The 15,918-nt window shown below is 44.2% G+C and overlaps 1 protein-coding gene across 1 annotated transcript in view; it reads left to right on the top strand.

The window, feature by feature from the left end:
* Nucleotides 1-15,918, top strand: part of LOC126176430 (potassium voltage-gated channel protein Shab) — a 478,681-nt gene that overhangs the window by 249,346 nt on the left and 213,417 nt on the right. The window contains exons 7-8 of the mRNA XM_049923587.1: nt 1,079-1,372; nt 10,194-10,490. Of these exons, the coding sequence (XP_049779544.1) occupies nt 1,079-1,372; nt 10,194-10,490 (591 nt within the window). The remainder of the gene's footprint in view (nt 1-1,078; nt 1,373-10,193; nt 10,491-15,918) is intronic.

The raw sequence follows: 15,918 nt of genomic DNA, 5'->3' as shown, positions 1-15,918 counted from the left end.
GACAAACTAACAAATTAGGAAGTATGGTTAACGATTCCTTTTACAATGTCTCATGAATTTTTAAATAAATTTACAGGTTTGATAGTTCAAAGACGTAGAAATAATCGGAATGAGAAGTAAAGAACAATTTAGTGTTCTTTGTTTAGTGATTTTCCTTTTCTTTTTATATTTTACATACTCCAGCCAACGGCCTTGCCGCAGTGGTAACACCGGTTCTCTTCAGATCGTCGAAGTTAAGCGTTCTCGGGCTTGAATAGCATTTACATTGGCGACCGCCCCGCCCGGACTGCCGAGCGCTGTTGGCAAGCGGGGTGCACTCAGCCCTTCTGAGACTGAGTAGCTACTTTATTAAGAAGTACCGGCTGCAGTCACGAAAACTGACACCAGCCGGGAGAGTCAATGATGCCTATCTGGCGAGGATGACACGGAAGTCAGTCGGTACCGTTGGGTGTTTCGGAGCGTGTTTGGACAGACAGCTGCACTACCAGCAAGAGTTACTTTTATCAGCAACTTACGACGTTACATGCCATCATTTCTGAAGTTTGTAAATGCTGAGGAACATAACGAACAAAAATTGTTCTGCCTGATACAGTGTTGTCTGTTTATGACCACTCTAGAGCCTTCTAGCTCTTTTCTGAAGTATAAGACACTTCTCTTTTCAAAATTAAACAGTGGTCTGAGTAAATTCGGAAGGACGACCGGCTGTCTCTGAATATTTTCACTTTAAACGGGAAGGAGGAGAAAGGGAGAAGTAATTAGTGGACCATGGCTACCGGAATAGAAATTCCACTTTCGTACTTCTTGAATACAGGTTGTAGTGGGCTGATCTGTGAAGATATCCCACGTTTGCGCCTGAGTGTCAAAGCATTGCGCTAGCAGGTATGTGCAGTCACTATTTGCGCACTCAGGCGCAGTGGCGCATCATTTTCACGTTTGCCAGTGCCCGAAAGTCCAAGTGGTGTCCTAGAGAGTGAGACCCGTCCCGGTACAGAGGGGCTCGGCAGTCTGGCGCCAGACGCGGCGAGTTCCCGCCAGGCGTTCACTAGCGGCCGGTGCGCGCGCCGCTGCCTGCTCGCAGGACTACAAGGAGTTCATTGACGCCGAGAGCCTGATGCCGCTGCCCACGAGCGACTTCCGCAACCCCGTGTGCCTCGAGATGAAAACGATACGCAGCAACGCGGCAGCGGCGGCGGCGGCGGCGGCTGCTGCGACCAACAGCAACAACAATAACAACATCAGCAACAACAATGGCGGCCGCGGTCTGGTGGACGGGGTGCTGCTGCGCGGCGTCGCCTCCAGCAGCTACGACATGGGCAGCGTCGACAGCTCCGACACGTACGCCAGCTGCAACACTCACCCCTCGCACTCTCAGGTATGTACCGCAACACGTGGCACGAAGCGGGACGCCCCCTGTCCATTGGCACCCGCGGAAATTTATTCGAGATAGGGAAAGTTTCTAAAATTGCCGTTCCTTGTGGTAACTCATTAGGTCACTCTAAAAACGCGCCAAGCTCCAAGAATAAAATTTGACACGATGTTCATAAATTTATTGTATCTGAAATGATCGGCAATTCATCATCAAATCATCGTCAGACACCTTGATATCGCCGTCCTTCTCTGCCCCTCGTCGTCTGTACTATTCGGTGTAGTTACTACAGTTCATGCCACTGATTATATTTTCTAATATGGATGTTCCTGCGCTGCCTCTTGTTTCCCCCGATTTTTCCCTTCTGAACCGTTTTTATTAAGCAGTTATATCGAATTACGTCTTCAGTTAATTTAATTTTTCTTATCTGTATCAAGTTAATCATGTCCTTCTCTGTAATCTCTTGTTTATTTTGTTTATTGAACTTACTTTCACTACACGAAGTTTTTTTGTTCCTTTTCTGTAGCCGGCCGTGGTGGCCAAGCGGTTAAAGGCGCTACAGTCTGGAACCGCGCGGCCGCTACGGTCGCAGGTTCGAATCCTGCCTCGGGCATGGATGTGTGTGATGTCCTTAGGTTAGTTAGGTTTAAGTAGTTCTAAGTTCTAGGGGACTGATGACCTTAGAAGTTAAGTCCCATAGTGCTCAGAGCCATTTGAACAATTTGAACCTTTTCTGTATTCACATTTCTGTTGCTTCTATTTTTTTTCTTGTTTCCCCAGAGGCCACCCCTCTCAAGCATGCCTTAAAATACTCTAAATAAAGGTCTTGATGAATTTCTTCCTTGTTTATATATTGAGGTGGTTGTTTCTTGATAAATATTACACTTCTATTGTCATCTCTTATTGATGTCCCTAATCATCAAATCTCATTTACTTCCATTAGTACTTTTTGGTTGTCTTAATGTTTGCCCTTTCTCGTCTGTTCGTTTCGTTTGTAACCATTATTTTAGTTTTGTTTGTTGTGTATTTTCAGTCTGTGACTGTCTAAGGCATCAGACATTTTTTCAATAAATAGCGCATATCATTTTCTGAATTCATCAGCAAATCTAATACAGTGTACCATTAATTTCGATTCCTTTTGTGACAAGTTATGTGTCTGAATTACTGGTTGGTTGATTTGGGGGATGGGGCCAGACAGTGAGGTCATCGGTCCCATCGCATTAGTGAAGGATGGGAAAGGAAGTCAACCGTTCCTTTCAAAGGAACCATGGCGGCATTTACATGAAGCGATTTAGCGTAATCACGGAGAACCTAAATCACGATGGCCGGACGCTTGTTTGAATAGTCATCGTCTTAAATGCGAGTCCTATGTGCTAACCATTGCGTCACCTCGCTCGGTGTCTGTATTGCTTTTTCCATAAATAAACATTTTTTTGGAAATAAATTACTTTGACATCTAAAATTCAAGTATATTTCATTATCATACACAATCTTTTACACTATTAATATGATGGCTACCTTTTTCATTTAACGATCTGAAATGATATTCTCTTGGGATTAAATCTAGCAAGAAAACATTAGCTTAAGATATTTTTATTCCTATACCACTAATATTACGTTTAGATTGGCCACAAAAACCAGAAACAAAAGTAACCAGCTGCTTGACAGATTCCTATATGGTATCATAATAATAACCTTCAAAAAGTCACTCCTCAAACTAGCACAGCAGAAAATAAACTAATTAAAAATTATCAGTTTTGATCCCATCTATTAACAAAACTTGACGCCTTATTACGTCTGTGGATCCACTGTGTTATGATCCACTGTGTTATGATCATCCCACATGTTTTTAGTATTGACTGTTGTAGTTGTGGTCTTCAGTCCTGAGACTGGTTTGATGCATCTCTCCATGCTACTCTATAATGTGCAAGCTTCTTCATCTCCCAGTACCTACTGCAGCCTACATCCTTCTGAATTTGCTTAGTGTATTCATCTCTTGGTCTCCCTCTACGATTTTTACCCTTCACGCTGCCCTCCAATACTAAATTGGTGATCCTTGGATGTCTCAAAATGTCTACCATCCGATCCCTTCTTCTAGTCAAGTTGTGCCACTAGCTCCTCTTCTCCCCAATTCTATTCAATACCTCCTCATTAGTTATGTGATCTACCCATCTAATCTTCAGCATTCTCCTGTAGCACCACATTTCGAAAGCTTCTATTCTCTTCTTGTCTAAGCTATTTATCATCCACGTGTCACTTCCGTACATGGCTACACTCCATACAAATACACTTTCACAAACAACTTCCTCACATTTAAATTTATACTCGATCTTAACAAATTTTTCTTCTTCAGAAACGCTTTCCTTGCCATTGCCAGTCTACATTTTATATCCTCTCTACTTCGACCATCGTCAATTATTTTGCTCCCCAAATAGCAAAAATCCTTTACTATTTTAAGTGTCTCATTTCCTAATCTAATTCCCTCAGCATCACCCGACTTAGTTGGACTACTTTCCATTATCCTCCTTTTGCTTTTGTTGATTTTCATCTTATACCCTTCTTTCAAGACACTGTCCATTCCGTTCAACTGCTCCTCCAAGTCCTTTGCTGTCTCTGACAGAATTACAATGTCATCGGCGAACCTCAAAGTTTTTATTTCTTCTCCATGGATTTTAATACCTACTCCGAACTTTTCTTTTGTTTCCTTTACTGCTTGCTCAATATACAGATTGAATAACATCGAGGATAGGCTACAATCCTGTCTCACTCCCTTCCCAACCACTGCTTCCCTTCCATACCCCTCGACTCTTATAACTGCCATCTGGTTTCTGTACAAATTGTAAATAGCCTTTCGCTCACTGTATTTTACCCGTGCCACCTTAAGAATTTGAAAGAGAGTATTCCAGTCAACATTGTCAAAAGCTTTCTCTAAGTCTACAAATGCTAGAAACGTAGGTTTGCCTTCCCTTAATCTTTCTTCCAAGATAAGTCGTAGGGTCAGTATTGCCTCACGTGTTCCAACATTTCTATGGAATCCAAACTGATCTACCCCGAGGTCGGCTTCTATCAGTTTTTCCAATCGTCTGTAAAGAATTTTCGTTAGTATTTTGCAGCTGTGACTTATTAAACTGATAGTTCGGTAATTTTCACGACTACTAACACCTGCTTTCTTTGGGATTAGGATTATTATATTCTTCTTGAAGTCTGAGGGTATTTCGCCTGTCTCATACATCTTGCTCACCAGATGGTAGAGTTTTGTCAGGACTGGCTCTCCCAAGGATGTCAGTAGTTCTAATGGAATGTTGTCTACTCCGGGGGCCTTGTTTCGAGTCAGTTCTTTCAGTGCTCTGTCAAATTCTTCATGCAATATCATATCTCCCATTTCATCGTCATCTACATCCTCTTCCATTTCCATAATATTGTCCTCAAGTACATCGCCCTTGTATAGACCCTCTATATACTACTTCCACCTTTCTGCTTTCCCTTCTTTGCTTACAACTGGGTTCCCATCAAAGCTCTTGATATTCATGCAAGTGGTTCTCCTTTCTCCAAAGGTCTCTTTAATTTTCCTGTAGGCAGTATCTATCTTACCCCTGTTGAGATAAGCCTCTACATCCTTACATTTGTCCTCTACCCACCCCTGCATAGCCATTTTGAACTTCCTGTCGATCTCATTTTTGAGACATTTGTATTTCTTTTTGCCTGCTACATTTACTGCATTTTTATATTTTCTCCTTTCATCAATTAAATTCAATATTTCTTCTGTTACCCAAGGATTTCTACTAGCCCTCGTCTTTTTACCTATTTGATCCTTTGCTGCCGTCACTATTTCATCCCTCAAAGCTACCCATTCTTCTTCTACTGTATTTCTTTCCCCCATTCCTGTCAGTTGTTCCCTTATGCTCTCCCTGAAACTCTGTACAACCTCTGGTTTAGTCAGTTTATCCAGGTCCCATCTCCTTAAATTCCCACCGTTTTGCATTTTCTTCAGTTTTAATCTACAGTTCATAAGCAATATATTGTGGTCAGAGTCCCCATCTGCCCCTGCAAATGTCTTACAATTTAAAATCTGGTACCTAAATCTCTGTCTTACCAGTATATAATCTATCTGATACCTTTTAATATCTCCAGGGTTCTTCCATGTATACAACCTTCTTTCATGATTCTTAAACCAAGTGTTCGCTATGATTAAGCTATACTCTGCGCAAAATTCTACCAGGCGGCTTCCTCTTTCATTTCTTAGCTCCAATTCATATTCACCTACTATGTTTCCTTCTCTCCATTTTCCTACTCTCGAATTTTAGTCACCCATGACTATTAAATTTTCGTCTCCCTTCACTACCTGAATAATTTCTTTTATCTCATCATACATTTCATCAATTTCTTCGTCATCTGCAGAGCTAGTTGGCATATAAACTTGTACTACTGTAGTAGGCGTGGGCTTCGTGTCTATCTTGGCCAAAATAATGCGTTCACTATACTGTTTGTAGCAGCTTACCCGTACTCCTATTTTTATTCATTATTAAACCTACTCCTGCATTACCCCTATTTGATTTTGTATTTATAATCCTGTATTCACCTGACCAAAAGTCTTGTTCAGATGGTTCAAATGGCTCTGAGCACTATGGGACTCAACTTCTGAGGTCATTAGTCCCCTAGAACTTAGAACTAGTTAAACCTAAGTAACCTAAGGACATCACACACATCCATGCCCGAGGCAGGATTCGAACCTGCGACCGTAGCGGCCTCGCGGTTCCAGACTGCAGCGCCTAGAACCGCACGGCCACTTCGGCCGGCCAAAAGTCTTGTTTCTCCTGCCACCGAACTTCACTAATTCCCACTATATCTAACTTTAACCTATCCATTTCCCTTTTTAAATTTTCTAACAGACCTGCCCGATTAAGGGACTAGCATATTGCAATTGAACAAAACGTGTTTTCAAATTTTATTTCTTGGGTTATTTGAGTAAAGTGCAACCCACGCCCAGTATTCAAATTAGATGGGGGACCGACTCGTAGTGACGTAGGACTGAACAAGATGGTTCTCTACGCCGCAATTTGACATGTTATTGTGGAACTATGGCAATTGGTCTGCATAATCCTAAACTCTACAACAGCATTTTGCCCTGTGTTACCCCATAGAATTTGAAAAGGCGCCAACTCCTTGAGATGACATACATTTTACTTTGAAACTTCACAGTTTTTTATTTCCTTATTGTTGACAAGTTGCAAAATGCAGCTGTGACTGAAATGTGCATCAGGGGGAGGAGTACGTTCGTTTGGGAATTGTAGACGGATGGCAAATAGTGTTTATTTTCTGTTGGGAAACGGCTGCAGAATCTGTGCCTCAGGACTTTGGAACTGTCCCTGTCTGTAGCTTAATATTACTTGTACGAGATAACGACAGACAAAGGGGGAAAACTATTTCAGCAATGTTCTGCAAAGCTTCGCGTCCTCCTTGACAGCGTGTAACCGTCTCTGCGTGAAGAAAAAGGTATATCCCGTTAAGAGTTTGACAACCATTCAATCCTATGTTATGTAATGGTTGCTCAAGTCACAGTATTTCCCGTTGCCCTCGGCAATGCTAAGTCTGCTGTCTGATAGAATCAAAATCATTTGTATGAATGCACAGTACTTCTTCAAACTCCTCAAATCAGTTACTTGTCTCTGAGAATGGAAGCTTTTCGATCTTGTCTCCTTCTGGATGAATTTCGGCGCACTGCAAGAAGACCAGTATCATTTGTTTCTATACTGGATGCCATACAGAGATAAACGTGCCATCTCAGTTATTTTTCAAATTCATTTACAATGTCTATGAGTCAAAGAGTATTACTCCTAAGCAATGGCTTCATTTAATTCGAGACGTTACAGAATGATAAAGAACCAAGTACAAGAAACTAAACCAACTAAAATCGTGCAGTGTCCATTAGTTACAAGGGATAGTCACAGAGATTTAACTATCGCCGTGAAAAAATAAAGTTACGCAATTAAATTTTTACTTGTCAACGTACCTGGTACACACAGAAATCCGAGCGCGACAACGCCGCTACAGTATCCAAAACAAAATGGTGCAACCCACTGATACAGCGACGACTGGTGACGTGATGCGGAACTGTGGCACTGGGATTCTGATGTTTAGCGGGACTGAAGACACGTACATGCAAAGAAAGAAAAAATTAATTTCGTACTTTTATTTTTTCGGAATAATAATTAAATAGTTATGACTGAAAGCGGCAGTTAGTTCGTTACATGATTCAGGGAACATATTCAAGCTAAACATTATTATATGCTTCGTAGGACCAGAACAAACACAGAACACATATTTAAAAAATTATAATGTTCATATGGCTACATACAGGTCATTTAGAGTCATTTTCTGTACAATTAATTTCTTCTATTCAACAAATTCACTATGCTAAAGGACGAGTTGTAAGGAGAAACTGTAATCTTACGTTTTAAAACACTTCAGCTGTGAGACTTTTATTTCCATGGGTAGATTGTCAAAGAGTTTTATAGATGCTTATTTCACCCCTCATGTGCCAAAGTGGCATTCATTAAACGGTACTGCGGATTATTTTTTACTTCTAGTGTTGCTCTTTTTAATGTCTCTGTTACTGTCAAATTCAGATGGAATGCTGATAATAAATTTCATAGGTCAGTAAACACACTGTGACGATGTGCCTAATATTACCAGCCACTTAAAGAGATCCTTGTAAGATGTACGCATGTGGACACCCCACATATAATTCTGATTACCTTCTTTCTTGGTGGAGTGAGCAGTTGCCCCAGAATATCATCCCATAAGGCATCAGTGAATGACACTATGCTAAAACGGTAACTTACTTCTGTATGCCCAAAGTAGTTAATTGTTCCTATAACGAAAGCAGCCGAACCTAACTGTTTCAGTAGGTCTACTGCATGGTTTTTACAGTTTAATTTTTCATCATTACTCACACTTAAGAACCTGAATCTTTCTATCCTGTTTATTGTTTCTTTTTTATATACGCTGTTTTCCTTAAATAGTCCTAACCTTGCCCACTTTTGCAAAGCAAGTCAGTAACTTTCATAATTGCATCTTTTACTATTTTCTCTGTTTATGCTTCATTGTTCAGTTTGACAACAATGTTTGTATCACTTGCAAACAGGAGTACAGATTTGTTCGTTGGCAATCCTGGGGTTTCAGAAGACGACTGCTGAGAAACTGCAAGACAGACAGAAAATAGATGCACGTCAGTGGATGTCACGTCTCCAAGTCTTAACTCACATTAGAGGTGCTCAATAGGGCAGTGTTTGTGATGTGGCATCTATCAGTACAGACAGAAGAACACGTGTGCGCAATTCATTGGAGTTGCTATGACATCATCCCGCTTTTGGAATCTCTTCACTGCGATGCCTGTCTCCGGGCACGAACTAATTTGATCCAGCGATATGTACTGAGATGGCAGAAGTGATGCGGCAGCGATATGCGCATATACATATCGCAATGATATCGCATACAGAAGGCTTAAAAGGGCAATGCATTTGGCGGAACTGTCATCTGTACAGGCGATTCATGGTAAAAGGTTTTCGACGTGATTTTGGCTGCACGACGAGATTAACAGACTTTGAACGCGGAATCGTAGTTGGAACTAGATGCAACTGACATTCCACTTCGGATATCGTCAGGGAACTCAATATTCCGAGATCCGCAGGGTCAACAATGTGCCAAGAATACCGAACTTCGAGCATTACCTCTCACCAAGGACAACAAGGTGGCCGACGGCCTTCACTTAACGACCGAGAGCAGCGGCCTTTGCGTAGAGTCTTCATTGCTAACAGACGAGCGACTCTGAGTGAAATAAGCGCAGAAATGAATATGGGACGTACGAGGAAGGTATCATTAGAAACAGTGCGTTAACGGGCCATGGAAGCAGACGACCGATGCAAGCGTCTTTGCTAACGGCACGTCATCACCTGTAGCGCGTCTCCTGGATGGTGACCATATTGGTTGAACCCTAGACAACTTGAAAACCGTGCCCTGCTCAGATGAGTACCGCTTTATGTTGGTAAGAGCTGATTTTAGGGTTCGAGTGTGGTGCAGACCCTACGAAGCCATGGACCTAAGTTGTCAGCAAGGCAGTGTGCAAGCTGGTGGTGGCTGCATAATGGTGTGGGCTGTGTTTACATGGAGTGGAATGGGTACTCTGGTCCATCTCAACCGATCGTTGACTGGAAATGGTTATGTCTGGTTTCTTGGTGACCATTTGCAGCCATTCATGGACTTCATGTTCCCAAACAAAGATGTCGTCTCACCGGTCCATAATTGTTCACGATTGCTTTGAACAACATTCCTGCCAATTTGAGCGAATAATCTGGCCCATCGAACATTTATGGAACATAATCGAGAGGTCAGCTCGAGCACAAAATCCTGAACTGGCAACACTTTTACTATTATGGACGGCTATAGAGGCAGCATTGCTCAGTAATTCTGTGGGGGACTTCCAAAAGACTTGTTGGGTCCGTGACAGTCGAGTTGCTGCACTACGCTGGGTAAAAGGTGGACCGACACGATATTGGGAGGTATCCCGTAACTTTTCTCATCTCTGAGGAAATGATTTGCTTACATATTGTGACACGCCTGGCCCCATGCGGCGCGCTCTGCAACTACGCCACGTGGAGTATCACGAATCGGAACTTCGAGACATGCTGTATCCACTGATATGTCACTTTTCTGTACGTGTCGTAGTTTTATCGTAGTCGTCTTCTGCAGCCCTGCACGTATTCGTCAATAGTACTGTATTTCTGTCACGACCGGCCGCACTGTGAGCCGCTGTGTGCGCGTCCGGCAGGGCGACCTGACGGCGGACGGCTGCTGGGAGATGGTGCTGGACAGCAACCTGTACGTGAACCCGCTGGAGGGCAGCCCGGTGGACGGCAGCCCGCCCGCCGCGCTGCAGCCGCCGCTGGCGCCGTCGGCGCTGCCCGTCAAGAAGAGCGCCTCCAGCGACAAGGCGCTGCGCAGCCTGGGCGCCTCGCCGCTCGACGAGGCCTTCAAGGGCTTCGGCGCGCCCGAGCGCGAGCGCGGCTCCCGGGGGTCGCTCAACGACGCGCCGCTGCCCAAGCACCGCAAGACGCGCTTCCAGCAGGTCGGTAGGCGCAAAGTGAGTGCTCCTTCCGTCCTTCTCGCCTACTCTTAACGACTGTGCACTCGCTTTCGCAGGGCAGAGCGAAAGTCTGTCGGCCTGGCACCGAGATGACGTTGGCGCCAACAAAAGTTTACTTCCATTATCTTAGTACACTGACGGACATGGAAACTTTTACATAGTGGAAAACCAGTCCGATATTTATCAAACTTTGTGGAAATACTCGTCACATGACAGATCCAGTATTGCGATAATGACCAAACATTCACCTCATTCGCAACTCCCTTATGCCGTAGCCACACTGTCTGTCAATTCGATGGTCAAAATTGAGCTTTCAAAGTTTCTGAGAATAAAGTGTGGATGAAGCACGTTAGGAGTTCTTTCCCAACGTGCAGATCAATATCTAGCATGTCAGATATTGTGAACTGACTTTTGAAGGGCAGTGATATCTACATTACCTGAATGTACACTACTCGCCATTAAAATTGTTACACCAAGAAGAAATGCAGATGATAAACGGGTATTCATTGGACAAATATATTATGCTAGAACTGATATGTGATTACATTTTCACGCAATTTGGGTGCATAGATCCTGAGAAATCAGTACCCAGAAAAACCACCTCTGGCCGTAATAACGGCCTTGATACGACTGGGCATTGAGTCAAACAGAGCTTGGATCGCGTGTACAGGTACAGCTAGCTGCCCATGCAGCTTCAACACGATACCACAGTTCATCAAGAGTAGTGACGCGTATTGTGACGAGCCAGCTGCTCGGCCACCATTGACCAGACGTTTTCAATTGATGAGAGATCTGGAGAATGTGCTGGCCAGGGCAGCAGTCGAACGTTTTCTGTATCCAGAAAGGCCCGTACAGGACCTGCAACATGCGGTCGTGTATTATCCTGCTGAAATGTAGGGTTTCGCGTGGATCGAATAAAGGGTAGAGTCACGGGTCGTAACACATCCGAAATGTAACGTCGACTGTTCAAAGTGCCGTCAATGCGAACAATAGGCGACCGAGACGTGTAACCAATGGCACCCCATACCATCACGCCGCGTAATACGCCAGTATGGTGATGACGAATACACTCTTCCAATGTGCGTTCACCGCGATGTCGCCAAACACGAATGCGACCATCATGATCCTGTAAAAAGAACCTGGATCCATCCGAAAAAATGACGTTTTGCCATTCGTGCAACCAGGTTCGTCGTTGAGTACACCATCGCAGGCGTTCCTGTCTGTGATGCAGCGTCAGGGGTAACCGCAGGCATGCTCTCCGAGCTGATAGTCCACGCTGCTGCAAACGTCGTCGAACTTTTCATGCAGATGGTTGTTGTCTTGCAAACGTCCCCATCTGTTGACTCAGGAATCGAGACGTAGTTGCACGATCCGTTACAGCCATGCGGATAAGATGCCTGTCATCTCGACTGCTAGTGATACGAGGCCGTTGGGATCCAGCACGGCGTTCCGTATTACCCACCTGAACCCACCGATTCCATATTCTGCTAACAGTCATTGGATGTCGACCAACGCGAGCAGCATTGTCGCGATACGGTAGACGGCAATCCCGATAGGCTACAATCCGACCTTTATCAAAGTCGGAATCGTGATGGTACGCATTTCTCCTCCTTACGAGGCATCACAACAACGTTTCACCAGGCAACGCCCGTCAACCGCTGTTTGTGTATGAGAATTCGGTTGTAAAAATTCCTCATGTCAGCACGTTGTAGGTGTCGCCACCGGCGCCATCCTTGTGTGAATGCTCTGAAAAGCTAATCATTTGCACATCACAGCATCTTCTGCCTGTCGGCTAAATTTCGCGTCTGTAGCCCGTCATCTTCGTAGTGTAGCTATTTTAATGGCCAGTAGTGTGTAACTCAAATCTCTGAGCAAATAACTTCATCGTGCCTGCAGATTCATGTGCTTTGCACAGCCCGCCGAATCTTAGTTTGGAAGGCAAATTTCTATCAGTCTGTACGTGACAAAGAATTGTTTACTTATTTCTTGTTCAGAACTTTATGTTAATATGCGATGGAATAGGCCGATGTCAGAGCGGAATCGGAAAGTATATTTTTTTATGTACTAGTGACAATTCGTAGCAATCACTTTACAGTTCGTTAATAAATGAAATATCAACATCTCTAGCTGGAGTTGAGCATCCAGGTAATATAGTAATCACTGGTTTAAACGTAGAACAATAAGATGGAAATATGCCACCACGGTGACATGACACAACCTCTCTTCACTTCGGACTCGCGTGACGCAATGTCAGCTTTCAGGTGAAGCCTATATGTATACATGTAAACACCAGAGAATTGAGGATTTCTCGAAAAAAGCGTCGTTAACTGTACGATATGATGCAATGAAATAACAGGCAACATTATATTCTTGGTTAAGGAATTATTGTAACCTGCGTATTATGAAAGTATGCCGTTTCAAGGCAACAACACATTGCAGATCTATGATTAACCATTTGTTCTTTGTACACTTTGTTATACACACGTCAATAAAAGTTTTGCATCACCCTGGTTCCCAGAACTCCTGAACATAGACGCTAACTGTGGATACTGTATCACCCAAAGATGTAAACAACCATGCACGAGTAGCGCCTATTAGACGACGGAGGGGGTCCGACAGCCGATCAGTTCCATTCATTTCACCAGGAAGGAAGTACACGGCTCGTATTGTCTGTAATCAACCATGCCTAGACAGTCAATACCGCGGTTCGATCGCGTCCGCGTTGTTACTTTGCGTCAGGAAGGACTCTCAACAAGGTATATGTCCACGCGTCTCGGGGTGAACCAAAGCGATGTTGTTTGGACATGGAGGAGATACAGACACACAGGAACTGTCGATGACATGCGTCGCTCAGACCGCCCAAAGGCTACTACTGCAGTGGACGACCGCTACCTACGGATTATGGCTCGGAGGAACACTGACAGGTTGAATAATGCTTTTCGTGCAGCCACAGGACGTCTTGTTACGACTCACACTGTGACCAATAGGCTGCATGATGCGCAACTTCACTCCCCACTTCCACGGCGAAGTCTATCTTCGCAACCACGACACCATGCAGCGTGGTACAGTTGGGCGCGATAACATGCCAAATGAACCGCTCAGAATTGGCATCACGTTCTCTTCACAGATGAGTGTCGACGGGCCTTCAACCAGACAATCGTCGGAGACGTGTTTGGAGGCAACCCGGTCAGGCTAAACGCCTTGGACACACTGTCCAGCAAGTGTAGGAAGTTGGAAGTTCCCTGATGTTTTGGGTGGCATTATGTGGGCATGACGTACGCCGCTGGTGGTCATGGAAGGCGCCATAACGGCTGTACGATACGTGAATGGCATCCTCCGACCGATAGTGCAACCATATCGGTAGCATATTGGCGAGGCATTCGTCTTCATGGACGACAATTCGCGCTTCCATCGTGCACATCTTGTGAATGACTTCCTTCAGGATAAAGACATCGCTCGACTAGAGTGGCCACCATGTTCTCCAGACATAAACCACATCGAGAATGCCTGGAATAGACTGAGAAGGGCTGTTTCTGGACGAAGTGATCCACTAACCACTGAGGGATCTTCGCCGAATCGCCATTGAGGAGTGGCACAATCTGCACCAACAGTGCCTCAATGAACTTGTCAATAGTATGCCACGACGAATACAGGCATGCATCAATGCAAGAGGACGTGGTACTGGGTATTAGAGACATCGGTGTGTACATCAATCTGGACCACCACCTGTTAAGGTCTCGCTGTATGGTGGTACAACATACAATGTGTGGTTTTCATGAGCAATAAAAAGGGCAGAAGTAATGTACATGTTGATCTCTATTCCATTTTTCTTTACTGGTTCTGGAACTCTCAGAACCGAGGTGATTCAAAACTTCTTTTGATGTGTGTCTTAATGTCATTTAATGACATATCTGCGATTAAAGCTTCCACGAGATGTTAACACGCAAAGTATGGCCGTACGTCATTCATGAGCTTTAAGGCGTAATGACGTCGAGTCGTAAGCTAAGGGGTGATACGTTGTTTCAAGTCTTGTGTCTCACGCGTTGTAAATATTCTGCTTCTGAATAGGGACAGTGATCACGTTATAAAAATGAGAATGATGAAATAATTGTTATCTTTTATGGGCAAAATAGTAAGTGTGTATTTTGGTACAGCTAACGTAGGAACGCTACGTCCGCCCACTCCATAAATAGTATGATCTGCGAGCGAAATACAGCCGAAAACTGCAGCGCGCTGCTGTTTCTTATACCACGTTGAGGGACGCGTGCTGTATGCACAAGTCGCAACACTTTTGAGCGTTCAGCAACACCCTGACATCGGCGTGCTTAGCATTGACGTTCGAAAGCACGGTCCGTGTGCCGACGGTTTTATCGACATCAGTACGAGGCGTACTCCCACACACCACGAATGCACTTGTCTATTTGTTGCGGCATGGAAGCAAAGAGCCCCCAGATATCATCTACATGAATTTCTTACCATACATATAGCACTGTATCTTTTCTTGAATATTGAATATTGCTGGTTGGAAACAGGCGCGAAAGCGTGTGTCTTTCCATCGCACGCCAGTTATCCTCTTACAGGTGACAATTCAGGGGCTCGGGTTGGACAGTCAGTGATCTATACATTCCTCAAGGCGTTTTTGGTGTGTACTGCAGTGTTATGTTTTGCACAGTCTTACTGTTACTGGAATATGCCGTTTGGTACCCATGTCATGAGGAACATGATAGCAGTGCTTACTACTCTCCCCACATTCAGCCTACCTTCTACAATTAACACGTCCGTTCTGTTGTCGTACCGAATAGCTTTCCACTACATAATTCCAAGAAGTGGTGAAGTATAGTTCTCGAGAGTCGCTGCTTGCTGTGACCTTTCACCAAGTCGTCTACGGACAAGTTGGCCTCGATCTGACTTCCCCAAACAAAAACGATACCCATTGTTGAACACCACATAATGCAACTAATTACCCCAGTTCACTCTCGCTCTACATCTTGTAACTCTCTGTTGCCTGAACTATGGTGTCAAAGGTAAACAACTCTAGATCTCAACCCACTTTCGAGTAATCTGTTCCCTATGTTTCGTGGTGACATACCGTCTGTGATCTCTACCTGTACTTCATCTGTTGTCATCAATCTATTCTTCAGAACCAATCGAACAATTCTATAATGCTCTCACGGTGTAGTTCTTCTGGAATGGTCCTTGCCTAGACCTGTTGGTACACTTTATCCTGCATTCCACCTCCTCATCGCTCATTCTGCAGTAGTGACACTACAGCCAACTGTCTGATTCCCCCAAAGACCATAAGATGCGATGGGCTGCACGTGCATATCCTCTGGGCGTGCTGTGTTGCGATTTCCACCTGAAAATTTTCAGTAACGTTCACACATCCAACCACAACCACCCATTCGCAGCG

This window comes from Schistocerca cancellata, chromosome 3 (genome assembly GCF_023864275.1).
Source record: "Schistocerca cancellata isolate TAMUIC-IGC-003103 chromosome 3, iqSchCanc2.1, whole genome shotgun sequence".
In the NCBI taxonomy this organism is placed as follows: Eukaryota; Metazoa; Arthropoda; class Insecta; order Orthoptera; family Acrididae; genus Schistocerca; species Schistocerca cancellata.
This window is presented reverse-complemented; position numbering and strand designations above follow the sequence as displayed.